Source organism: Rissa tridactyla, chromosome 23 (assembly GCF_028500815.1).
Source record: "Rissa tridactyla isolate bRisTri1 chromosome 23, bRisTri1.patW.cur.20221130, whole genome shotgun sequence".
NCBI classification, from domain to species: domain Eukaryota; kingdom Metazoa; phylum Chordata; class Aves; order Charadriiformes; family Laridae; genus Rissa; species Rissa tridactyla.
This window is the reverse complement of record NC_071488.1, coordinates 3,466,949-3,493,021: the sequence shown is the minus strand read 5'-3', so window position 1 is coordinate 3,493,021 and position 26,073 is coordinate 3,466,949. Positions and strand designations below refer to the sequence as shown.

General features: G+C 62.2%; 1 protein-coding gene across 1 annotated transcript; it reads right to left on the bottom strand.

Moving 5' to 3' along the window:
- Nucleotides 1-103: 103 nt before the first annotated feature.
- On the bottom strand, nucleotides 104-24,776 carry LMNA (lamin A/C). Its single transcript, XM_054182652.1, has 12 exons — nucleotides 24,308-24,776; nucleotides 6,932-7,088; nucleotides 6,672-6,797; nucleotides 6,370-6,540; nucleotides 6,134-6,259; nucleotides 5,815-6,035; nucleotides 5,521-5,725; nucleotides 5,297-5,404; nucleotides 4,968-5,087; nucleotides 4,771-4,866; nucleotides 3,034-3,288; nucleotides 104-1,593 (listed from the first exon to the last, which is right to left on the bottom strand). Exons 1-12 carry the CDS (start codon nucleotides 24,655-24,657, stop codon nucleotides 1,561-1,563), a joined length of 1,968 nt encoding a protein of 655 aa, XP_054038627.1. The 5' UTR covers nucleotides 24,658-24,776; the 3' UTR covers nucleotides 104-1,560.
- Nucleotides 24,777-26,073: the final 1,297 nt, after the last annotated feature.

Here is a 26,073-nt window from a genome sequence, read left to right as displayed (position 1 = left end):
GGGCCAAGAGCGAGCGCCAAGCTGGGGTGCAGCAAAGCCTCTCCCCCCGCCCCCCCCCTGCCAAATTCCGCCCCCCAGGACAGATTGACGACAGCACGCGGGGTGGAAAGGGTTCAGCTGTATTGATTCTGCAAGGAAATACAGGCAGTAATACGGAAGCTTTGCAAGCACAAATACAAACGCTGTCTCACCAGATCCCGCCGGAGTCGGGGGGAGAGGGGGGGCTCGTGTCGGGGACCCGATCCTGCCCCCGGGCTGTGCTCGAGGCAGGGGGTGCTGCCGGCGTTCCCCAATCGAGGCAAAAAGCTGAAATCTCCGTCACCGGCTGGATGGACCCTTGCAGAGAGGGGAGCTGCCCACGCCGGACCCCAAAATCCCCCTCACTGGGACAAAAAGCCTTTCTCAGCGCCCTCCTGGCAAACCAGCCCTGTCCTGGACTCAGCATCCTTGGCCTCATCCTTCCCCGAAACGGGCTCCCGAGCTCCCGCCACCGGAGGAGAGCCCAACTAACCGCGGCCGAGAAAAAAACCGGGGTGAACCCCACTGGATGCGGCAGCCCCAAAAGAGGGGGGTCCACGGGGTCCGAGCTCCATCACCCCATCCGTCAAATCCACCTGGTCCCGGGATGCAGCTCCGGTGGGTTTTCACTTCCCAAACTCCTTCTACATCCACGCTGTGCAGGGGGCCGGGAGGGGGCTCCCAGCCTCGGCTAAGGCACAACTGGGCTGTTTGATAAAAAAAAAATAACGAAAACCCAAAGGGCAAGAGGTGCCTGGGGTGGGCGATACAGTACGTGGAGCGCCGGGAGGGCGCACGCGGGCCAAGCCGGGGGAAATGCCCGCACGGCCGCGGAGAGACGCGGGGCATCGCCCGCCAGCCACCCCCACGGGAGCCCCCCCCTGCAGTAAAATAGAAAAAAAATCCAAAAAAAAAAAAAAAAAAAAAAGAAAGAAAGGGAATTTTGGGTTTTCAGAAACCGCCCACCCCCTCAAAAAAAAAAAAAAACAAAACAAAAAAAAACAAAAATAAGGGTTGCGGAGGTGCCGCGCTCTGCTCGAGACAGCGACCTCCACGGCCCAGCGGGACGATGGGCGCCAGCGTCGGGGCTCAGCCTCTGCCCCAGCCCCTCCGACGGCGCGGCCTCTCCCGCTCCTGGATAAAAAAGCTTTGGCAAAAAAAGGTACAATCTAAAGAGCTATTAAACGACAATCTCTTCCCGCGGGGCTGTTCGGTAAACACGACTCCTCGGTGTCTTTGGCTGAAGTTTTAAAAAAATTACGAAGCTGAAAAGCTTTTTTTTTTTTTTGTTTGTTTGTTTGTTTGGTTTTTTTTATAGAAATAGATTTTTTTTCTTTACAAAAAAAAAAAATCAAAGCATCTTTTAGCATTTTTAATATATATATATATATATATATAAAATTCCTGCTATAGAAAACAAAAACCCCAACCTTGGTTTTTGGTATCATTTTTTTAAAGGGGGGAAAAAAAAAAATATTTCTTTTGCTTTGGGAAAAAAACGAGCTGGAGACGGCCAGCAAACACAGGAATGGTGCCACAGAGTTACATGATGCTGCAGTTTTGCACGGCCTGAGCCTGGGAGGAAGAAAGAAAAAGCAGAAAATTAGAAATAACCCCGTGTTCCTGGTTCCCATCCCTTTGCTCCGGCTGTGGGGGAGGCGGCGATGTCCATAGCGGGACCCTCCGGATGCCCACGGTGCCCGACCGCGTGCGCCCCTGGCTCTCGTCCACCCTTGGCGTACAACGACTACCCCTTGGCTGGGCTATTTCTAGCACTGGAGTCAGAAATTTGGGAATTAGGGTAATAATATTGACTAATAGCGAGGGTATTCATCTGCAAGTGCCGAAATATTCCTGTTCCCAGCACGGAGAGAATCACGGAATCGTTAGGGTTGGAAGGGACCTTAAAGATCATCTAGTTCCATCCCCCCTGCCGTGGGCAGGGACACCTCCCACTAGATGGGGTTGCTCAGAGCCCCATCCAGCCTGGCCTTAAAAACTTCCAGGGATGGGGCTTCCACCACCTCCCTGGGCACCCTGTGCCAGTGTCTCACCACCCTCATGGTGAAGAACTTCTCTCTGGGCAACCTGGGCCAGTGTCTCGCCACCCTCACGGTGAAGAACTTCTCTCTGGGCAACCTGGGCCAGTGTCTCACCACCCTCACAGTGAAGAACTCTCTGGGCACCCTGTGCCTGTGTCTCACCACCCTCATGGTGAAGAACTTCTCTCTGGGCAACCTGGGCCAGTGTCTCACCACCCTCACAGTGAAGAACTTCTTCCTAACGTCCAGTCTGAATCGTCCCATCTCTAGTTTTAATCCATTCCCTCTAGTCCTACCGTTACCCGACATCCTAAAAAGTCCCTCCCCAGCTTTCTTGTAGGCCCCCTTCAGATACTGGTGGGCCGCCATAAGGTCTCCTCGGAGCCTTCTTTTCTCCAGACTGAACAACCCCAGCTCTCTCCGTCTGTCCTCACAGGAGAGGTGCTCCAGCCCTCGGATCATCCTCCTGGCCCTTCTCTGGACACGTTCCAGCGCGACCATATCTTTCTTGTAGTAGGGGCTCCAGAACTGGATAACGCTGGGCGGTGGTGGAACATGGAGGAGGAAGGATGCTCTGGGGTTGCCAAGAGGGGCCGAGCATGGGATGGGGTGGGGAGATCAGAGAACCATGGAATGGTTCGGGTTGGAAGGGACCTTAAAGCCCATCCAGTGCCACCCCCTGCCCTGGGCAGGGACACCTCCCACCAGGCCAGGCTGCTCAAAGCCTCATCCAGCCTGGCCTTGAACCCCTCCAGGCATGGGGATACTACGGCCACGTCCTTTTCCAGTCCCTCTTGGACTCCACGCTCCCCTGGCAAAGAGCCCGACGGTGGCCGGGGCAGGAGGAAAAGCGGAGAGGAGGAGAGGAGGGAGGGGAAGGGCCCCCCCCTGCGCCGAGAGGGGCTGGGAGGGACCGTGTGGAGACCCACCGGCACAGGGAGAGCTGGACCCGGGCTCTGGCCACACCACTAACCTGCCTACGGGGGCTGGAGGTCCCCAGGAGGTAGTTCCTGCTCATCAGGCTCTCCCCAAGGCCGATGCCGGAGTCGCCGACGCTGCGGTAGCTGCGGGTGACGGTGACGCTGGAAGTGGAGGAGCCCGAGGACACGGTGTTGATACCGGTGTTCTGGCCGCCCGACTTCTCGGCCGGCTGGCCGCACGTGCCGCAGACCACCGTGCGCGAGCGCAGGTTGTATTCACCGGGGTCCCCAGAGCCACTGCAGCTACCCTAGATGGGGGCAGGGAGGGGGGGGACGACAGAGAGAACAACCTTGAGCACCCGCCTGAGCATCTTCTGCCCCGAGCACCCTGTCCTGGGCACCGCGGCAGCGCCGGTGTCACCCAGGGAGGGCTCTTCAAGTTGGTCTTCAAAGAAGGTCCGTACTCCAGCCATCCTCCCCATCATGTGGTTTAAAAATAATAATAATAAATAATAATAATAGTAATAATAATAATTATTACTACTATTATTACTATTACTCCTCCTCCTCCTCCTCTTCTTCTTCTTCTTCTTCTTCTTCTTCTCCTCCTCTTCTATTTCTATTTCTATTTCTATTTCTATTTCTATTTCTATTTCTATTTCTTTTTCTATTTCTATTTCTATTTCTATTTCTATTTCTATTTCTATATATTTATAGTATTTATTTATATTTCTAATCCCAAATTCCCAGGGCTGGCGCACTGGGTGAACCGTCCCTGCTGCCCTGTCCTTGCACCCTGGGCTCTCCGCACACGGGAGACGTCTCAGCCGCGCTTCTCTTCTGCTTATCCAAGAGCATCCTCTTCCTCGCTGCCTGGGAGAGCGCAAGCTGACTGCTTGCTGACGGGAAATGCGCTCTTGGAAAGGATTCGCCCTCAGATGAATGGGCAGCACTGGTTCCTCCGGCCAGGGATAATCGATATCCATCTCGGCGCGGCTCTTCACATCCAGAGAACTCCAAGGAAAGCGGGCGATGGAGGCCTCATCCTGCTCCTGGCACACAGAGCCCCCGGGGCAGCGGCATCTGGCGGTTTTTTTGCCGGCGCTGAGGCACAGCATGGCAGCGATGGCACCTCTCCGTGCATGATTCCTGCGGGCGTCTCCTGGGCAAGACAGATCTCTCCCTGCGGGATGGGCTGGGGGGGTCCTGGGCTGCAGCCCCCCCTGCTATGGGGAGAAGCGGCTGCAGCTCTGCTCCGGGCACGCTGCCTGTTCCCTGCCTGCTGCCTGCCTGCTCCCTGCCTGCAGCTCTTCCTGGTGCATATTTCAGCTCCGTGGAGGGGAGCGATGGGCCGGGAGGAAGGACAAAGTCACCTCTGGATTCGTTCCAGCCCCCTCGCGAAGAGGAGAGGATGGAGCAGCTGCCGCCGAGGAGCATCATCCATCAACTTCCCACCACCCTGCCCTCCACCTCCGAGCGGCGCGAGGTACCGGCTGGTCCTCCCTCCCGGCTCCTCCAGCCTTTTTCCCGGCAGGTCAAGGTTGCTCGGGGTCGGAGATGAGTTCCAGCAAGGTCCCTAGAGCTTTTTTGGCGAGCAGTGATCTTCTCCGTGTGCCAGAGCTCTGTCGGCTTCTCCCCCGTGGTTGTTCCCACAGCAGCCTCCCAACTGCCTTCTCCCACGAGGCCCCATCCTGTGCGGTGCTGAGCTGCCCCCCACCCTGCCGACCCCCCCCGCCAGCATCCCCCCCCAGCACCCCTGGGACCAGCGCCTTCCCCAGCGCGGCACTCACGTGGTGATGGCGGTGGTGGATGGCGTCATCGTCGTCTTCATCCTCGTCTTCATCGTTGATGATCACGGTGCGGACCAGTTTCCGCATGGCCACCTCCTGCGGGGGACAGGAAAGGAGTTTGGCGGGGGTGGGGGTGGGGGGTTCGGTGTCTGCCCACCCCCTTGCGCCCCGAGCCGGTGCTGCCGCCGTGCTCTCACCTCCCCGTTGGAGTTGATGAGGGCAGTGCGCAGGCTGTCCCCGGAGCCCCAGCTGCTCTGGGCTTTCCACACCACGTTGCTGGGGGGGCTATGGGTCGCCCCGGCCCCCGAGGCCCAGATCTAGGGAGAAAAGCACAGAGGAAAGTGACGTCTCAGGTCTGCGGAGCCCGGACCCCGGGCATGCGGCTCTGTCCCCCCCAAAAAGGCCATGTGCCGAGGAGCCGGCGCCCTGGCTCCAGCCACTCGGTGTCACCAACCGGTGGCCACCACCCACCACCGGCTGGGTTTGGGATCTCGGCTGGATCCTTCTTCTCCGGGCAGCGACTCACCGTGACCACCTGGCCAGCCTTCAGGGTGAACTTCGGGGGGAAGCGGTAGGTGATGGGGGGATCGTCTCCATTCTGCCGCTTGATCTGCCAGTTCCCCATCGCCTGGTCCTGTGCGAGAGAGAGAGCAGCAACCTTGAGATCCTCCAGTTCCTCCCCAGCTTGTCCTCGTTCACCTCCTGCCCGTGGCTGAACCCCCAGAGGGTCCTCCCCGACGGCAAACGCACCTCGTTGGACTTGTTCCTGAGACGGACGAATCTGCCCTCCAAGTCCACCTCCTCCACGCCGACGCGGCCGCTTGTCCTGGCGTGGTGGGAGAAGCTGGTCCGACTCTCGCTGTCCTCCAGCTTCCGCTTCTTGGAGGAGCCCGGGGTGGACAAGTGGCTGCGGGACGCCCCTTTGTGGGAGGAAGGGCTGGGGGACAGCCTCAGCCTGGGCAGGAGGAGAAGGAGAGATGGAGTCAGTGGGGACACGAGGGCTGGGACCCCCAGAGCCCACTGGGCGCAGCTCCCCGCGCTCACCGCTCCTCCTCGCCCTCCAGCAGCTTGCGGTAGGCGTTGATCTCCATGTCCAGAGCCAGCTTGATGTCCAACAGCTCCTGGTACTCGTCCAGCTGCTGCTGCATGCGCGCCCGCATCTCGGCCATCTCCCGCTCCTTGTCGGAGAGCAGGCGCCGGTTGGTCTCGCGTTCCCTGGCCAGAATATCCTCCAAATCGTGCAGCTTCGCCTCCTTGGCGGCCAACTGCGTGGAGAAGGAAGGTGAGGATGGCTGCTGGGGACCATCCCCAGGAGGGGACCATCCCCGGGGCCGGGGGAGGGGGGGACATCCCCCAGCTTCACCTGCTTCTGCAGCTGGCTGACTTCAGAGGAGAGGTTGTCGATGCGGATGCGGGTTTGCTGCAGCTCCTCGTGGGCAGCACCCACCATGTTGCTGTTCCTCTCAGCCGACTGCTTGGCGTTCTCCAGCTGGAGGACAAGACCGGGGAGGGGTTGGCATCCCCAGCGCCTTCTGCCCACCGGCACCCCGCCGGGCAGGGTGGGGAGAGGATCGGGGAGGGGGAGGGGTGCTTGCTCACCTTCGCCCCGTAGGTCTTCTCCAGTTCCTCCTTGTAAAGCCTGATCTGGTCTTCATGCTGTCTCCGCAGCTCCTGCAAGGCTTCGGAGAGCTTGCTCTCGAACTCCCGCTGCCGCCCGTTGTCGATCTCCACCAGCCGGGTCTCGTGGCGGCGCTTGGTCTCCCGCAGCTCCTGGGGACAGGCCAGGGGACACAGTGTCACCTCGGGGTTGGGATCAGCTTGGGGACAGGGACACAACACACGGATTGTGGGGGGGAGGGGTGTTAGCCCAAGCAAGCCCGGCACCGCACATGGCACCTCACCTCGCTGTAAATGTTCTTCTGGAATTCGAGCTCTTCCTTCAGTGTCTGCAGCCGGTTCTCGGCATCCACGCGGCGCAACATCTCATCCTGCAGCTGCTTCTTGGCTTCGCTCAAGGCACTTTCCAGCTGCGGGGAATGGAGAAGGACCGTCAGAGCAGGCTCCCGGCGACTGTCCAGGACCCACCGCCCAGCCGTGCCCCTGGCACCGAGGGTACCCGGGGGTCCCTGGAGCAACTGGGGACAGGGCTGCCACCGCTCACCTTGGCCACCTGCCCCCTCAGGTCCCGCACTTCGGACTCCAGGTTCCTCTTCTCGCCCAGGGCCGTGGAGAGCGCGGCCTCCTTGGAGTTAAGCAGGGCCTCCACGTCCTTGAGGCGCGCCTGGGCGGTCAGCAGGTCCCCTTCCTTCTTGGCATTCCTGCAAGGCACCGGTGGCACGGGGCAGGGGGGTAAGCGGCACGGCGGGGAGGAACCAGGCATCGCGCCCCGCGCCCAGCACACCGAGCGTCACGTCCGCACCCCTCCGATCGCCCCCAGAAGAGCTGCGGGACTGAACCCTACACCCACCCGCCAAAGGCACCGGCACCTCCCGGCCACCCGGCCCGTCCCGCACCGGTTTGGATACCGGAAAGCAGAAAAGGTTGGGAAAAACTGGGGGAGCAGGAGGTGTCTCGGGGCCGTAACGCCCCGGTGCAGTATGCGCACCCCGGCCCGGCTGCACCCACTAGAGGTCAGTGCCGACCGGCGCAGCGCAGCTTGGCACAACGTGGGGTGGTGTGGCACGGTACGGCGTGGCATGTCATGGCACAACGTGGCGTGCTGTGGCACGGTATGGCATGGTATGGCATGGCACGGCTTGGCACAGTGTGGCGTGGTGTGGCACAGTACGGTGTGGCATGGCACGGCGCGGCGTGGCACAACGTGGCGTGGTGTGTCACGGTATGGCGTGGCATGGCGCAGCACAGCGTGACATGGCGTGGTGTGCTGTGGCACAGTATGGCATGGCATGGCACAGCGCGGCGTGGCACAGTGTGGTGTGGTGTGACATGGTATGGTGTAGCATGGCACAGCATGGTGTGGCACAATGTGGTGTGGTGCGGCACACTACGGCATGGCATGGCACAGCGTGGTGTGGCACAATGGGGTGTGGTGTGGCACGGTACGGAGTGGCACAGCATGGCGTGGTGTGGCACGGTATGGCATGGCATGGCACAGCGCGGCGTGACACGGCGTGGCACGACATGGCATGGCACAGTGCGACGTGGCACAGCGCGGTGTGGTGTGGCACGGTGCGGCATGGCATGGCACAGCACGCCACAGTGTGACACAGTGTGGTGTGACATGGTGCAGGGTGGCATGGCACAGTGCAGCATGGCATGGCACAGTGTGGTGTGACGCGGTGCGGCACGGCATGGCACAGCATGGCACGGCGAGGCACAGCGTGGTGTGGTGTGACATGATGCAGCACGGCCTGGCACAGTGTGGCGTGGTGTGGCACGGCATGGCACAGCGCGGTGTGGGGTGACGCGGTGTGGGGTGACACAGTGCAGCGCGGCATGACATGGTGTGTCATGGCACAGTGCAGTGTGGCACAGCGCGGTGTGGGGTGACGCGGTGCAGCGTGGCATGGCACAGCGGCCGCGTGTCCCGGCCCCCAGCACCGCTGCGCACCCTCACAGCCCCCCGCCATCCCCTGCCTCCATCCCCTCTCGCTTTTCCAGCCCCGACAGCAGGTCGAGGCCGTTTCTCAGAGGCGGCAGAGCCGAGACGTGCCGCGAGCCTCGGGAATTTGATCCGACTGAACCACCAAAACGCCACCTGACGCTATTTCGGCAGGGCCTATAAAAAGAACAGACCCTACGCTCTGTCTGCGGCACCCAGCGGCCGCCGGCACCGGGCCGGCTTGCGCTGTCGGCTCACGACGGGGATTGTCACCCCACCTCCCTGGAAATCGGGCGCGGGACTCATGGAGTTGGGATGCGCCCGGGGACCGGCGCCGGCTGCGGTGCCCCCTCGGCCGGGGGCGAGCGTTGGCCGCAGGCCGGCGCGTGGTGCGCATTCCTGGGGCGGCGAGCGCGCACCCGCGCCATGAGATCATGGGTAAAAACATACCAGGGAGGGGCCGGCGGCGGAGACGGGGCTCAGCCTGCCCCAGCTGCAGGATCGGGCCCCGGGGCAGGACGGGGCAGCGTCAGCAGCGAGATGCCGAGGAGGCGGCTCGACTCCTCTCCTCCTGCCCACGGGGACCGGGGACAAGCAGGGACCGGCGTCCCCAGACTTGCACGCACTTGGGAAGCTCCTTCCTTGGCCAACAGCAGGTTTTCCTGCATTTCTTTCTGCTTTCTGAACACCGGAGACGGTGTTCTGAGATAATCGCGTGCCGTACCCCATGAACCCCCTTTGGCGGGGAACCGCGGTTCTGCCTGCCGGAGCCCGTGCCGGAGCCTGTGCCGGAGCCCGGCCGCTCCAGCCCACGCCGGCGGGTCCCCGCTCTTTTCATGCCAGTGACTCATAGGACAAAAATGCCATCTGGGAGTGGATCCGGAGCTCTTTGCGAGCAACGTTTGAGGCTGAGTTTTCCCATCTGGCAGCGGCTCGCCCTTGCAGCCAGCGTGGCCGCCCCGGCGCTGCCGGCGGGGTTTCATCCCGCTGTCCTGGATGGAGTTAACACCGGCGCTGAGCTCGGGGAAGAGCCTGCCCTCGGCATTTTGCTTCCTTAGCTCTTTGCTCACCGTGTCGGCTGCAGGGACTCGGGTACGGCCGGGGGTCACGGCTTTTTGGGATGGGGCTTGTGGCACGTGCACCAGGCACATCCCGAAGCCTCCGACGACTCTTTAGGGAACACCGGTACCATTGATAAGTGAAATATGGAAGGGAAAACGCTGAGATTAGATAGATGCACTTGTGCCTCCGCAGCGGTGACAGATTCGCCCTCTCCAGGGGACCGGAGGCATCCAGGACTCAGGGCAAAACGCACCGACGCCTAGAAAGCCCCGTGGTAAATCCCAGAATTGAGGACAAATCCTTTTTTCCATACAAGCCTCCTGTGCCCGGCTCCGGGTTGCGCCAAGGAGGAGCAGAGCCGGGCGCCTGCCGGCGGGGCTGATTCTGGGAGCTGTTTTGCGGGAAGGTGAAGGGTGAGACGAACCCCTGCCCTGTCCTTTCCCCTCCTCCGGCGAGGCCGGGGCTCTGCGCGACGCTGCTCTCCGGGACCTGAGCATCTCCCGAATCTTCCTTCGAAACGCAGCCCTGACTCCCGACGCGGCAGCCTCCAGACGACGTTCCAACGCTCCTGCGCGTCCTCTCCGGCACCGGGACCCCCTCCTTCCCCATGCCCACCGCCCCCAGGCGAGCCCTTGTGCTCCCCGTTCCAGCCCAACCAGGGTTTGGATTTTCCCTTCGCCTCCCGTTGGGTCCTGCTTTTATTTCCCCCGCAGCCTCCCCGGCTCCAGCTGGCGCTGGGCTAAAAATAAAAAACTTTGGATGGCAGCTGCGTCGCTCCCACTTCCCTCGGCCCAGGGATGAAGAGGGACCGTCCTCCTCCTCCCCGCAGGGTTTCACCGGTCCCCCCATCCTGCCAAAAAGATCCCAAATCCTCTGCCAGCCAAAAGGGAAGCAGAGATCCACCCTGAAGGACACGGGCTCGGCGTCCCGCGGGATTTGATCCCCCGTGCTGGGAGAGCCGGGCGTAAAAAACAAGCATTTACCGAAGCCAAGAGGAGAAAAAACACAACAGAGGCACCAAATCCTCAAGAAACAAACGTCTCCAGAGAAAAGATGGAGGGGAAAAGGGGCCTCAAGACGTTTTTATTTTTAGCTTTTAAAAGCAGGAAGGAGAGGAAGAAAAAAAAAAAAAAAAAGAAGAAAAAAAGAAAATCGCAGCTGAGCTGCCAGAAAATCCAAATGTTAATGGAAAGTTGGAGCTGCTCTGCCGGCACTCAGCACCGACACGGACACGGACACGAGCCGGCAAAGCTGGAGCGATGGCTTCAAAAAGGGCCGGGGGCTGAAGACGCTCGGGGCGGAGGGTCCCTGCAGAAGGATCAGGGACGGCGCCCAGGACCTGCCATCTCTCCCCTTCGCTCTGCCCCCAAATTCCAACCCCAAAAACCCCGCAGATCCGGGCTCTCCCTCTGGAAAAGCTGTCGGAGCCGACGGGAGATGAGCAGCTTTGGGCAGGCGCCCGCCGGGCTGGCAGGAGGGTGCCAATGCCCGCTCCGTGCGTTTTAGGGAACACCCTTTGGTTTCTCCCTATCCCTAATCCCCAGGAGCCGTTTCTGAAGCAGGAGTGGGATGGAGCCAGGGGGAGAAACGGGGGTTCCCTCCTTCCCTGCCTCCCATCGCAGCCGCCCCCCCCTGCCCCCAGGACGAGGTGCCAAGCCGGGGGGGCTCGCAGGCTCGTGCCCCGTCTATAAATCCTTTTACGCATCCACCGTTCCCCGGGGACGGCGGGTTTTTTCCTCACCTCGCTGCCAGGCGACCCCCCCCAGCCTGCTCCTCCTGCCCCGAGCCCCGGCCCAACGCTTCCCCGGAAAAGGCCCCACGACAGATTTACAGCTGGGGAAACTGAGGCAAGAGAGGCGTCGAGCAGGTTTGCGATGGAGCCGATTGCTGGGAGGACCCAGAAAACCGGCTCTGCCCCACCTTGGGCTCGCTCTGCGCCACGCCGTGCTGCCTCCAGCACCGGGATCCGTCCCAGGGATTGTTCCCCCGCCTCCCAGGGATCATTCTCCATATCCCAGGGATCGCTCCCCCGTCGCAGGGATCCCTCCCTCATCCCAGGAATCGTTCCCCCTATCCCAGAGATTGCTCCCCCACCCCAGGGATCGCTCTCCCATCACAGGGATCGTTCCCCCATCCCAAGGATCGTTCTCCCATCACAAGGATTGCTCCCCCTATCCCAGGGATCGTTCTCCCATCCCAGGGAGCATTCCCCCATCCCAGGGATCACTCTCCCATCACAGGGATGATTCCCCCATCCCAGGGATCCCTCCCCCATCACAGGAATCATTCCCCCTATCCCAGGGATTGCTCCCCCACCCCAGGGATTGTCCGTCCTATCCCAGAGATCAGTCCCCCACCCCAGGAATCGCTCCCCCATCCCAGGGATCGTTCTCCCATCACATGGATTGTTCCCCCTATCCCAGGGATCGTTCTCCCATCCCAGGGATCATCTCTCCAACAAATACGGATCCCAGGGATCACTCCCCCTATCCCAGGGATCATTTCCCCATCCCAGGGATCGCTCTCCCATCACAGGGATGATTCCCCCATCCCAGGGATCCCTCCCCCATCACAGGAATCGTTCCCCCTATCCCAGGGATTGCTTCCCCATCCCAGGGATTGTTCGCCCTATCCCAGAGATCGTTCCTCCATCCCGGGAATTGCTCTCCCATCCCAAGGATCGCTCCCCCATCCCCAGGATCATCCTCCCATTGCAGGGATCACTCCCCCATCACAGGAATCGTTCCCCCTATCCCGAAGATCAGTCCCCCATCCCAGGGATCGCTCCCCCATCCCAGGGATCATTCTCCCATTGCAGGAATCATTCCCCCTATCCCAGGGATGATTCCCCCATCCCAGGGATCGCCCTCCCACCCACCGCAAGGATCACTCCTCCATCGCAGGGATCGCTCCTCCATCGCAGGGATCACTCCCCCATCCCAGGGATTGTCTGCCCTATCCCAGAGATCACTCCCCCATCCTAGGGATCGCTCCCCCATCGCAGGGATCGTTCTCCCATTCCAGGGATCGTTCCCCCATCGCAGGGATCATCCCCCCATCGCGGGGATCGTTCCCCCGTTGCAGGAATCCCTGGGACCCTCAGGGCCAGCGGGAGGAAAGGCGGTCTTGGGAAAACCTCTGCGGTGGGGCAATGGGAATGTGGCAAAGCAGCTTCTCCCAGCTCCTGACTCATCCGTGCCGCTGCGCCTTTGCCAAATCACCAGGATAAACATCGGCCGGTCTCCAGGCAGGGGAGCCGTAAATAGCCAGCGCGATGTATAGCGAGAAGAACATCTGCAGGGCGCCAGCATCCTGCTCGGCACCAAAACCCCGGCCAAACGGCAGCCCGGGGATGCCAGGGCCGGCGGGGTTCAAGGATGCACGGGAAGAGCCCCCACCCTCCAGCCTCAGCTCTGCCAAAGCCCTTCCCGGTGCCAGGGTTGGTGCCGGCCATGCCGCACGCTCCTGGCACGTTCCTCCCTGGGTTTGTTCAGCGGAGCGAGAGCAGCTCGTTGGCATCACCAAAGAGCTGGACTTTCCCCGCGCCCCCCCCCCCCCGCCCTTTGGAATTGGGATCCGGCCTTTCCTTGCATCCTAAAAATGAACCAAAACCGCTGCTTCGCTGGGAAGCAGAAAAGAGCGTTTTGCTGGGAGGCGGACGGAGCCTTCAACCCGGGGTTCCCAAAATCTCAGTCGCTCCCGTCCCTCCACAAAACCCCGTCCCCGGGAGCCTCGCTGGGAGCTGCGGGCGCATACAAAGTCCTGAACGTGATCCCAGCGGATACCTCCAGGAATCGGCTACCAACGCTCCCCAGGGAGCCTTTGGGAGTTTTTCTCCTCCGGCTGGGTACGGCAAGAGCAGCCGCCCCCCGCGCCCCCCCGCAGCCGCGCCACTCCTCACGGGGCTTCACCAGCGCCGCGACACAGCCATGCACGTGACCACGGCGCGGACCGATGGCCTTCCACCCCCCCGCTATTTAAAAACACCATTTCGGAGAAGAAATAGCACCCCCGCGGCTGGTGGGGGAGCCCCGCTGTCACTCGCTCCCCGTCCCGGGGCTGTCACGCCAGCGCTGGTGACTCATCCCGGCCTTCGCCAGCGGCTCGAAATGGAAAGCCCAAGTCATCGAGCGACGTTGCTGTTTGGGCTGAGTCCCCCCTAGAAACGGGTGGCTTTTGTGGTTTTGGAGGGCGGATGGTTTTTAGAGCTGGAAAAGGGGGTTTTGCCGGCTCCCGTGTGGGAGTCGACAGGGGGACGGGACGGGACTTGGCTTTCCGCTGCCCACGCCGCGTTTTTGGGGGCCCCAGGTGAGGTTTGCATCGGGCAGCAATCGATGCGTTCGCGGAGACAAGGGGCAGGATTTATTCTCCGTGGACAGCGTGCCCCAGCGCGGAGCAGGGAGAACAGCTTCCTGCCAGGTCCGACGGCACCTTGATGCCTCTGCACCCCCCTCGCTGCCTCTGCACCCCCTTTCCCAGCTGCCTTGAACTTTTCCGGGCTTTGCTCCCACGCGCAAAGAGGACGCAAAGAGCCGGGAAGGCGCAAGCGAGCGGCGGCTGTTGGAAGCCACCAGCGCAGCCCCCGTCCCTGCTCGCGGCCGAGCCTCGGGGACGAGGGAGCAAACCGAGGGCAGAATTCCCCTGTTTTCCCTATTTTCCCTTTCGCCACCAAACCCCTGGGCTACCTGGAACAGGCAGAAACCCAGGCCTCCGGGCTGGGATAACATGCAAAGTGCCACCGGTTGAAACTTGATTTCGGCAAACTGGTCCAGTTTGTCACCAGAGCCCGGCAATTTTGGCTGCAACGGCGCACAGGAAAAAACCCGGCCGGCCGTTTCGTCTCCGCGGGTCTCGAGGGAATTGGCTGATCCTGGGCTTTCCGGTGGGAGGGAAAGGCCTCGCTTGTAAAAACTGTATTTTCCATTGGAAAAAAAAAAAAAAAAAAAAAAATCCCCAAAGACTTTAAGAACCTGAACACCTCAACCGCTCGGAAACCGCCATCAAACACGGATCGGTCCCCACCCGCCGGCCCAAGCTCGGCACGACCCAAACCCGTCTGTTACGGTTATGAACCCATCCAGGATTGTGAACACACCAGCTCGGCTTTGGCTTTTTTGAATGACACTTGGTGGCCTGGACTTGAACCATCTTAAATCCAGAGGAAAGCAATAACGGCCCTTATCAGGAAAAAAGGAGCTCGCTCTCTGTCTCAAAAAAAAAAAAAAAAAAAAAACCAAAACCAAACTGGAATTGTGCTGGAAAGACAATTTTTTTTAGACATAGCTCAAATACATGAATACGAGACCGTCCGCGTTGCTCATCTGCCACCTTCTGAGGACAAGGTTTTGGTAGAACGGGCACAAGAAGAAAGCTTGTTCTTCCAATCCAGAATTTGCTAATAATTGATAGTGTTGTATATAACACAAAAGCCTGTTAAAAGCGCAACCCTGCGTTGCGTGTCCTTCTGCCGTTGAGAAGAGGAGAGAACAAGGAAATCCCAAGTGTTCACTGCAACACTGGGAACACCCACGATGGCGACAAGCGCCGGTTTCTATCTTTAGTAGAATGGCCAAATATTCACCCAACAACTACTTTCTGGACTGAATTAAATTTAAGGGATTTCGCTCAGTCTTGACTATCTTGCTCTGACACGGCAAATCCCCGTTTTTGCGATAATGGGTTTAAGACTTAACGGGAAAGTTTTATATGTAATTTTTGGTTCCCCCCCCTCCCCCCAGCTTAAAACGACTCCTCGCATTGCACCTCCGGAGAAATCCCATCAGATTTACTTTAATATACACTTCTCCTGATGAAGGAGAAAGGCAAAGCCTATAAACCACCGCCTTAAAGGATGGAGACCACGTGCAGGTTCCCAGCGTTTCCCTGGGGGGATTTGACGTGGGGGGGGGAGGTTTTACAAAAGGAGTCAAAAACAGGGAGCTGAGTCGTGTTAAATAATGTCTTCGGGATGGGGAACGTTGGGGTGGGGGGAAAAAACCAGCCGTGAGCTCGCGTTTCGCTGGGAGATGGCAGCTGAGGATGCGGACGGGACCCGGGGCAGCGGAAGAGGAGCAGGGATGCAAATCCCAGCCCCCGGAGCAAGGAAACGCGTGGCCACCATGCAAACGCATGGCCACCATGCAAATGCGTGGCCGCCATGCAAACGTGGTGGCCATCTCCCTTCCCTCTGCGCACAATGGGTGGGGGGAGCCGAGGGCGATGCCAAATGCAGAGTTTGCAGCTCCCAGGTGGCGAGCAAGGAGGAGGTTGCTCTGCTCACGGGGACATGGCTGCGCCCCAGCCAGGGGCGAAGAGCTGGGAACAGGGACCCTGGGCAAGAGGGGACGAGGCAGAGAGGACCCAAGTGAGGGAAACCAGGCAACAAGCTCAAATTCTCCTTTTTCCTCCCCAGCAGCAGCAGCTCACCCCATGGAGGAGCTCCATACGAGCCGGCAATGTGCGCTGGTGTTGTGGTTTGGGACGGGATGCCACCCAGAGGGATGGGGACAGGCTGGAGAGGTGGGACCGTGCCAATGTCATGGGGTTCAACCAGGCACAGGGCAGGGTCCTGCCCCGGGGTGGGGGCAGCCCCCAGTGCCAGCCCAGGCTGGGGATGGAGGGATGGGGAGCGGCCCTGAGAGAAGGGCTTGGGGGCGCTGGGGGGTGAGAAGCTCAACACGCCCCGGCAACGTGCGCTGGCAGCCCATGAACCCCCCCCCAGCCTGGGCTGCATCCCCAGCAGCGTGGGCAGGGGGGCGAGGGGGGGGATTCTGCCCCTCTGCTCCCCTCGGGGGAGACCCCCTGCAGTGCTGCCTCCAGCTCCGGGGCCTCGGCACAGGAGAGACACGGAGCTGTGGGAGCGGGGCCAGAGGAGGCCCCGGAGCTGCTGGGAGGGCTGGAGCCCCTCTGCTGGGAGGACAGGCTGAGAGAGCTGGGGGGGGTCAGCCTGGAGAAGAGAAGGCTCCGCGGAGACCTTGGAGCCCCTTCCAGTCCCTCAAGGGGCTCCGGGAAAGCTGGGGAGGGACTCTGGAGCAGGGAGGGGAGCCACGGGACGTTGGGAATGGGTTGAAACCAAAAGAGGGGAGATTGAGATGAGATGTGGGGAAGAAATTCCTTCTTCCGAGGGCGCTGAGCCCCTGGGCCAGGTTGCCCAGAGAAGCTGTGGCTGCCCCATCCCTGGAGGGGTTCAAGGCCAGGTTGGACGGGGCTTGGAGCCACCTGGGCTGGTGGGAGGTGTCCCTGCCCAGGGCAGGGGGTGGGACGGGATGGTCTTCAAGGTCCCTTCCCACCCAAACCATTCTATGGTTCTATGGTTTTCCATAAGTCCGGGTACACAAAGCTTCCGGCCAGTAAAATCTGCTTAAGAAACAAAGCTGGGGATTGTTGGATCCAGCTGCCACCCATCTTCCTGGGAACACAAAGGGTTTTGCCATCCCGGCTGCGGGAGCGCAGATAAGGGCGGGCGAGGTGTTTACACTGCCACAAGGTCTGTTTGCATGCCACAGTGGCGCGGGCTGCGCCGGGGCCGCCTTGTTTGCCCACTTTGGCCGCTGGTGTGAGTCACCGCCTCCATCGGGGTGGCTGCCGGCATGGCTCCGAATGTGGATGCTGTTGGGAAAAGGGCAGCTCGGTGCGGGGAGAAGCGGGAGCAACCACGAGCGCCGGCGCCTCACTGCGCTCTGCCGTACGCAGCAGGTCCCAGCACCCCCCTGCCCACCCTGCGCTGTGCCGGGGCGAAACCCAGAACGCCTCGGCGTCCGTGCGGGGAAGAACCGCTTCTTCCAGGGCTGCAGACGGGGCATCCCTAGAAAGTACAATTTAGCCCCAGTTGCAAACGGGGCCACTGCAAGAGGCTCCAGCCTCCCCATTGCCCCCCTCCTGCTCAGCCCCCCGGACCCACAAGCCGGTGGCTTTTTGCACCGGAGTGACAGAATTGAGGCGAAAAAGCAGCGCCGGTGGCTAGTTGGGACGCGCATGCCGCAGTTTCGCCTCCCTGCCCTGCGAACGGGGGCTCCGGGTGCATCCCGGCCTGCCAAAGCACTGTGCCAAGGAGCCAAATCTGATCCTCCCGCCCAGCACTCCGCTTCCCCCCCACCAGCCCAGGGCACGAAGGCTCTGCATTGGACCCCCCCTAATTTCTCCTGGAGAGGTGATGGGGGGAGTGAGCGCAGCGCGGTGCCCCGCGGCGGGGGGGGGAATCCTCGCACCCCACAGATGCTGCCAGGGAGCGGGTTATCCGCCAGCACCCGGCACGGCAGGAAGGAAGGGGCAGGCGAGCGTGACTCCGGAACGGGGGGACCTCGGAGTGCCGGCGGTGGCCGCACCCTGCTCCAGCCCGAAGACGTGCCACCGAGCGTGACTCATCTCCCCGCTCCTGCCCCGCTGCCGGGCTCCATCCTCCCCCTGCCCCGCTGCAACCTCCCCACGGAGCGGGGCAGGCGTTCAAAACCCACGGAGAGCGGAATGGAGGTTTTATTGCCACCATTCACCTCCTGCTTCGCCACCGGGCTGGATCCAGTGCCCTCCCCAAAGCTACCGGCGAGCCCAGAGCTCGGCCAACGGATTGCAAAGAAGAGGGGGACAAGCGGCTCTTCCCAGCGGGGACTGGGAGCTGCAATGGGGCAACTGGCCGCCCCCAGTGCTGGAAAACAGCCGGGCGCCCATGAGCACGGGAGCCAAGTCTCCTTCAGGCTCCCACCCCTTTGAAGCCCTCACATTACGCATCCGTGTCAAGAGCTTGGCCTTTTTTTTTTTTTTTGGATTTACGTGACTCAGAGCTGGGGCTTTAAGGGAGAAAGCGGGTCCCTGAACTGTTATTAATGAAAACCCCAACAAATTGGCGCTACGGAGGCAGGGAGACGCCAAGCTTTGCTCGGCCGGGGTGGGGGACACGGAGCTGGACGGCCGGAGGAGGCGGCGGCTGTTGAAAGCCGGAGCCGCCGCGAGTGGCTGGAGGTGGCTTTTGTCCAAGAGGGTTGGGAGACCTGGGCTATCGCAAACCCTCTCTCCTCCAGAGGTGCTTCTGCGCCGCTCGCAGCCCCCGTGCAAAAATTCAAAAAGCTTCATGAGAGCTCGTTGTTTGCGCCCAAGCCTGGCTCCGACACCTCTCTGCAGGGACACGGAGCCAGCCCCCGCAGCGGTGCCAGCCCCGTAATTAAGCAGGGTAAAGTACAGGCTGTGGGGCACCCGCCGCGCACACTCCCCGGGAACTTTGTCCCTGTTGCTATCGCACCTCCTGGCTCTAAATACATGAAAGGGGCAATAAAGCATCACAGCTGGCTACGGCTGGGACAGTAAGCCCAGCCACAGGCGCCTTCGCCTTCACCTTGGAGAGGAAATCGGTTTACCGTCGGCAGCGGGCGATGCTGACTCAGCGTCGCTCGGGAAGGCGAGGTGTCCTAACCCCAGCCTGGTTTTGCGGCATCCCTGCGGGCTGGGTTCGATGCACTTCTTCAACTGACTTCCACTCCCTTTGGCTCAACCTTAACACCCACGGCGCACCACGGGGCTCGCAGACGTGCTGTGACACCCTTCACACACCGAAACGGGGTGGGTTTTTTGGCTTTTTTTTTTCCCCAGGACGGCAGAGAGCCCGGCTGCGGAGCAGGGGGCCGCAGCTGCCGCCGCAGCCATGGGAGCGGGGGGGACCGCGCCAGCCCCCGGCAGTTGTTCAGCATCACACTGGGGCTATTCAGCCCCGGGGAGTGGGGGGGTGGCAGGAGCGGAGGCAGGTGGGCGCCCAGCCCCGACACCCCGGTGAGGGGCTGCGGGCGACTGGCGGCAGCTGCGGGCAAGAAAGGGGTTTCATGTGGCACCGGCCTCGGCTGTTTGGGAACGCGCCGAGCCCGGCGCAGGGGAAGAAGCTCAAAGGGCCTCGCCACAAGAGCAGGACGGGGAAACGGGTAACGTGGCCGGCGGCAGGCCAGCGGGAGGCGATTCCCAGCTCTGCCATGCGGAAGCCCGTCCCAAACCCACCGATGCTTCCCAGGGAACTCCTCCATGCCAGCCCTAATTTTGGCCAGGAGCAGGGGAAGAGCTCCGGTGGCTTCCTCCTACCGTGGCTGCCAGCAGCAGGGAAGGAAACGGCAGCTCCCAAAGGGCACGGATTTAGCAAAGTAAGGAGCTGGCAGCAGCTGGGGGTGCCGCACCCCGTCCGCCTCGCACGCCACGGCCGAGCACTGCGCCGGGGAAGGCTCTCCCTTCTGCCAGGCTCCGAATTTAAGCGTTATTGGGATTCAGACAACCCAAGTGACGCACGCGAGGCTGGAAAAAAAAAAAAACACACTTGTGGCAGCAAACGCAGCCAAGGGCAGGCTGGGACGCACCGCGGTAGGCGCTGTACGGGGGACGGACGCCTTCCCGCAGCAAAACCAGCCCCTTTTCCCTCTGCAGTCGCTCCTCTAATCCCCCACCTCTGAGGCCGAGGGCCTTAATTTGCCGGGGTGGATCCTATGGTAATAAAAAAAAAAAAAAAAAAAAATGGGGTTTCCTCCCGTTCCCCTCCTCCCCCGGGACAGCGAGGGGGTAACAGAAGCGTGTGGAAGAGGCCGGTGAATGCAGCCAGCGACGGGAGCAGAGCCGGGGAGCCTTTTCCTGCTCGGGGAGCTGGGAAAAAGCAGGGCTGGATATTCGCACAGATAAGAAATAATATGTGTGTGTCGTCCCCCCCCCAAAAATAACGGACAAAAGCCTCAGCCTTGAAGCAACAGGGCTTTTGCCACGGCGCCTTTCAGCCCCGCAGGGAGGGCAGGGGCTCCTGCCCATCCCGAGCTGCCGGCTGAGGATGTCAGGGGAAAATAAATCTGTCCAGAGGGCTGGAGACTCAGGGAGGACGTGTTTAAGAGGGTCCTCGAGGGACACGGAGGGTCCCGGACCAGCCCAGGCTCCGCGTCTCCCGCTCTCCCAGAGCATCACCCGCCTGCACAAACTGTTCTTTGTTTTCTCGGAAAGGGCAAAGCCTCCTCCGAGCCAACCCGTCCCTCCCCTGGCGGGGTTTCTATGAGGCAGAGCGGGGGGGAAAGAGCCCAGGAGCCTGAGGTTTCTCCCCCACGCGAAACGTTCCAGCGCGAGCACATCGCTGCTAAAGGCAGCAGAGAGGCAGCGCCCAGCCCTGCGGCAAGGAGGCTTATTTAGTGATTTATTTCTAATCTTTTTTTTTTTTTTTTTTTTTTTTTTTCTTTTCCCTTTTTCTTTTCCTCACCAGTAAACGGGTCCCAGTTTACCTGCTCCTTCCCGGCAGGTCATCACTGAACCCAGCACGGGGCAAAATCCACCTGGGATTGGGAAGGGCTGTGGGACTGACCCTCTTGGCACCGTCGCTGCCACCGCCTTTGCTCTGCCCTTGGACGAGCTTCACCGCCCGCCACCTCCCCCCACCCCCAACCCTCTTCAACAACCTTTGGAAAACAGGAGATTTTTCCTCATTAGGGCCAGAGATGAGATCTAGGCCCGGGGAGGAAGAGGCGCTGCCAAGGCATCGGCTTAATCGGGTTAGGGGCTGCAATTCAGGAAGCCATCGCTCATCAGCCGCGCTGCTAACGAGGGCTCGGTTCCTGTTTCGGAGGAGGGAGCCGGCCACAGCACAGCCCCCCTTGCCCACGGGAGTGGGGCACTGGGAACCCCCCCCCGGGGCTCCTCGCCTGGGGATGGAGGAGCCCAAGGGCCGTATCCATACACCCCCTGCGCCCCCGAATTGGGGCTTGCGCTGACAAAACGCCTCCGCCTTGAGGATCTGGGCTGGGGCGAATCCCTGGCGAAGCCGGGCGAGGGCTGCGGCTCCTGTTCTCACCCCGTGAGTCAGGAGCCAGCTCACGGCGAGGGGGCGATGGGCAGGACCGGGGTGCAGAGCATCCCTCCGCAGCAGCCCGGTGCCGTGCTGCAGCCTGAGCCCTCTAAAACCACTCGCCCGTCCCTCCTTGGGGACCGCGGGTCAGGGACACGTGGGATGGGGACATTTGGGGCTGGTCCTGGCTCTCCCCACGCGCTGGGAGGGGACGATGCCAGGCGTTGCCAGCACCCCTGAGTCACCAGCCACCCTCACCGCACCCTCTGCTTCGCCTCAAACGCGGCTCTGGCACGGTCAGCAGCCGCACGGGGCCGGGGAGCCGGCAGTGGCTTGGGGACACGGGTGGGTGGCACGGGGCCAGGCAGCGGTCCCTTGGCCGGGGGCACAGGCAGCGCCAGGCTGCGCAGGGATGAGGATGATGGTGGGATGATGCGGGTGATTTGGGAAACCGCTCTTGGACCTGCACCGAGAGCAGCCAAACAGGCAGCGGGAAGGGAAAGCCGGACGGGAAGGGTCCAGCCGGACGGGACAAGGGGGTGGTGGGAGGCAGAGGACGGGCAGATGCCTGCACCTCTCGACCCAGCTCTGCCCCAGGCTGGCCAGACCCTCCTCCACCCCGGCAGCTCCCGCACCAGTGCGTCAGCGGCTGGTGAGACCGGTCTCGGGTTTGCACGCCCTGTCCCCCTCTTCCCCCACCCCAGATGGGGCACCCAGCTCCTCTCCCTCCCGGGGAGGCTCCAGCACCGGCACTGGGCACCGTGCCCGCAGCCAGACACGCCGTGCCCCGACACCCCCCAGCCCTCCCTTCTGCGCAGGCGAGACAACCCCGGCGGCGGGCAGCGGCGATGCTGCGGGTGGCGATAACGCGGCCCCAGAGCCGCCTGCCCCGCGGGAGATACCCAGCGCTTCCCCCGGGGCTGACGGGCAGAGCGGGGGGCTGGCAAGTTAGTTATTAGCCAAGAAAAGCGTCGCTGCACCCAGGTCAGCAGAAATGCCCGGGCTAACCCGGGGCGGGCAGGCAGAGCCGGCAGGATCGTGGAATCATGGAATGGTTTGGGTGGGAAGGGACCTCAAAGACCGTTCCCCCCCCGCTGCCCTGGGCAGGGACACCTCCCACCAGCCCAGGTCACTCCAAGCCCCGTCTGACCTGGCCTTGAACCCCTCCAGGGATGGAGCAGCCATCGGTACCGATGGCACCAGCACACGGGTCCTTCCCGACCCCGTGAACGCTCCAACCCATCCGCAGGGTCTGCCTCGCGGCTGCCCCATTGCCAAAAGTTTCGGGGCGCCCCAGCCAAACCGAGCCCTAAGAGCAACATCGCAGCGCGGCAGCTGATCTGTGCCCCTCTCTGAGGGTCCCCAGCGAGACGAGAGGAGCCGCAGCCCCTCTGCAAGGATTTTGGGGGTTGGAAAGCGGCTCTGGCACCACCGCCCAAGGAAGCGGGGACACGCCAGAGGCAGGAATGAATAGCACCGGCTTCCCCCGGCAGAGCCGCTCTTCCACCTCGCGCACTGTGACTCAGAGGCGACTCACCCCATCGAAAAACCTCTCTCCAGAAACCCTGCTTGCCGCCCGTCCTCCAAAACCAGCCATCTGAAACCCCACCGAAACCTGCCCTCAAACCGGCTGCTGCTCTTCGGGAATCCCCTCGAGTCGAAGCACTTTTTTTTTTTAGGGGGATCTGTCAGCATTGGGGAACGAGCACGGGGAGCTCCGGGAGCTCAGGAAAAAAGCTTAACGCATATTTTTCGCAGGGCCGGCTCCGCGGCGCGGCCGGCTCCGGGCTGAGCGTGCAGCTCTCGGCCAGGAACGCAAGTCGGGCATTTTTTCCAGCCCTCGAAAGATCGCAGCCAAGATAGTTCTGGGTTTGCATAAGGCAGCAAAGGCCTTTAGGCAGCTCAGCCCCTCGTCGCGCCAGCTCCCGGGGATCCGGCGAGCGGGACGGGCGAAGCCGCCTTATCTAAGGACAGAACCGCAGCAGCGCACGGGAAATAGAAAGCTAAATATAAAACACCGCCCGGCTTTCAAAGACAGCTGGAGAAGGCTGCACGTTCGCTCCCTTCCCAGCAGATAGAGTATTTATGGCATCTTCCAAGGACGTTAATTTTAGCCTCATTTGGTACCGACTCAAAACCGGGCGTCCAGAATAAGAGGGAAAAGCTCAAATGGAGGAAGAGGGGGTTGTCCCACCCGGATCCTGCCCTGAGGCAAAGCTGAGGACGGAAAGGGACTTTCCATGGAGCGGGCTGCGGTCCCAGTGCCGCACGGGCTGGCAGAGCCCCGGGGAAGCCCCGCGGCCGGTCCTTGCCCGGCCAGGGGTGTGACAGTGGCCAGGGAGCCCCGTGCAGGGACCCGCGTCCTCAGGGGACCCGTGCTGGGCATCTGCCACCGTCCCCAGGAGGCACCCGACGGCGGCAGGGAGGTGGCAACGCGGTGAGCATGTCTGACGTCAGGAAGGGAAAGAGATAAACCTGACGGGAAGGGGCTGGGGGGATTCGAGCCTCAGAGCAGAGCCGGAGCACGTCACCCAGAGCCAGCCCATGGGACGCGAATGTGGGCGCTGCCCGGGCACTGCCGGCCCCAGAGCGGGGGACGCCGCAGAGCGGGGACAGCTCGGCACGGGGAGGGTTAAGGCGAACAAAACCCGAGCAGGTTCTATAACGGCTGCCAAAGACAGCAGAGGAAAATAGGACGAGCAGGCGAGATCTGTGGGCAGGACACAGCCAGCTGGCTGGCACCGCTTCCCGCTCTGCGCTGGAGCCTTTGGGAACTGCTCCAGGATGACGAAGGCGGAGGGGCCGCCATCCCCGCGGCGCACAGTCCCTCCCCAGGAGCCCGGGGCACGTCCCCTCAGCCCCAGCCCCGCGCTTTGGCGGCTCTGCTCCCCGATCCCCCCTCCAAGGGCATCCCGGCCAAAGATGGCGCTTGGAGGGGGAGCAGGAATGCCGGGAGAGCTTCCCTCCTCTCTCGGTCCCCACCATGGACGCTCCTGCCCCAGTCGGGTCACGGGTTTCCCCTCTCCCTGCCTCCTCCAGGTCGCTCCTTCCTCCCTCCCGTCTCCCTGCCAAGCATGACGACAGTGACCGTCCCGCCACCGTCCCCCCCTCCCTGTCCCCAGGGCACTCACCGGGCTTTCAGCTCCTTGTGCTCCTCCCGGACTTTGCTGAGCTCCAGCTGCAGCCGGGCTCTCTCCTTGGCCACCGAATCCAAGGTCTTGCGGGCATCCGCCAGCTCCGACTCATAGGCGGCCTTGATGCCCGAGACCTCGCGGCTCACCACCTCCTCGGATTCGGTGATGCGGAGCCGCAAGCCGGCGTTCTCCAGCTCCAGCGAGCGCACCTTGTCGATGTAGACGGCCAAGCGGTCATTGAGCTCCTGCAGGTCCTCCTTCTCCTGCAAGCGGGTGATGCGGGTGGGGGACAAGGGGGTCCCCGAAGCCCCGCTGCGGGTGCTCCTCTTCTGGGAAGGCGTCGCCATGGGGCCCGGCGTCGAGGCGAAGGACAACGGCACAGGTCACGGCTCGGCGTCCCACGCCACCCACCCAGCTGTCTCGGCTGCTCCTGGTTGTGTGAGTGACTTGCTTATATCCCAGCTGGGCTGTGCAGCGGGAGGAGGAGCGGCGGGAGGCGGCGGGTGGAGTCACCCGGGCCCTGGGTGGAGACAACCCCCTTGCATCAGTCAAGGCCATCGCCTCCCAAAGGCTGGAAAAGCATCCCTGGGAAAAGGGGCCTTGGGAGGGCGGCTCTGGGGGTTTGCCCCTTGCAAACACCCTGCGCCCCCCCCCTTTTCTGCTGCAGTTCCCCCGGCCGAGGCTCGATTTCAGCTTGGGGGGGGGCTTGGCAAAGGCGAAGCGCACCCTTGAGAGGGGCTGCGCGGCACCCCCAGGACCCCCCGGCTGGGCACCCCCAGGACATTCCCCCCCCCCCCCCCCCCCCCCGCCCCAGGACAGGGCAGGCGGCATCTCAGCAGCGTCGGGGGGGTTCTGGCGTACCCCGACTGCGGGAGCCCCCGGCTGCGCGGGGCCCTGGAGCACCCCGAACTCTGGGCTCCGGGGACGCAAATACAGAGCCCCAGGCCACCCAGGCGTCACAGCCGTAGAGCCCTGGGGGGCCAGAGGACACCCCCCCACCTCACCACCCCCCCAGTTTCCCCAGCACTAGCTTCTCCCAGCACTGGCTGTCCCCATTTCCTTGCCCTCCCCAGTACCAGCTCTGCCCGGTTTTATCCTTCCTCCCAGTTTCCCATGCTGGTTGGGCTCAGTTTGTAACTGCCCCCCCCCCCCCAATTTCAAGCACCAGCTGAGCCCAGTTTCCCTGCCCCAGCTGTTTCCCATTCTCCCGCTTCCCAACCCCAGCCATTCCCAGTCTCCCCCCGCCCCCCCCCCCCCCATTCTTCCCGTACCTCCAGCTCCCACCACGGGCGATTCCCAGTCCTCCCAGCTGCTGGCCAGCTCGGAGCGGGGTGCGGGGTGCCCTGACTCCCTCGAGGCGCCGCCGAGATTCGGCAACTTGTGACTTTGAGATCTGCCACGCGCTTCCTGGCACACCCCCCCCAGGAGCTACCGCGGAGGGGGGGGCTGTCCCCTCCTCGGACTTCGTCCCCCACACGCACACACACGCTTTGCACTCCAGAGCCAATCCCTCCGGCAGGGGAAGAGGGAGAACTGGGAATGGCGAGGGGAATGGAGGAACAACCCCTTTGCACCCCACTAAGGAGGGGCTGAGGCAGGACCTCGGTGGGTGGTGGTCGTGGGGGCTCCAGCTTCCTCCCTTCGGCTGCTCCCGCTTGCAAAACTGGGTTCTGCAGCCAGGAAAGCTGGAATGGGAGCGGTGCCCAGTGGCTGGGGACACTGGGAATAGCCCGGGTGGGGGTGCCCACCCCAAAGCACCATCT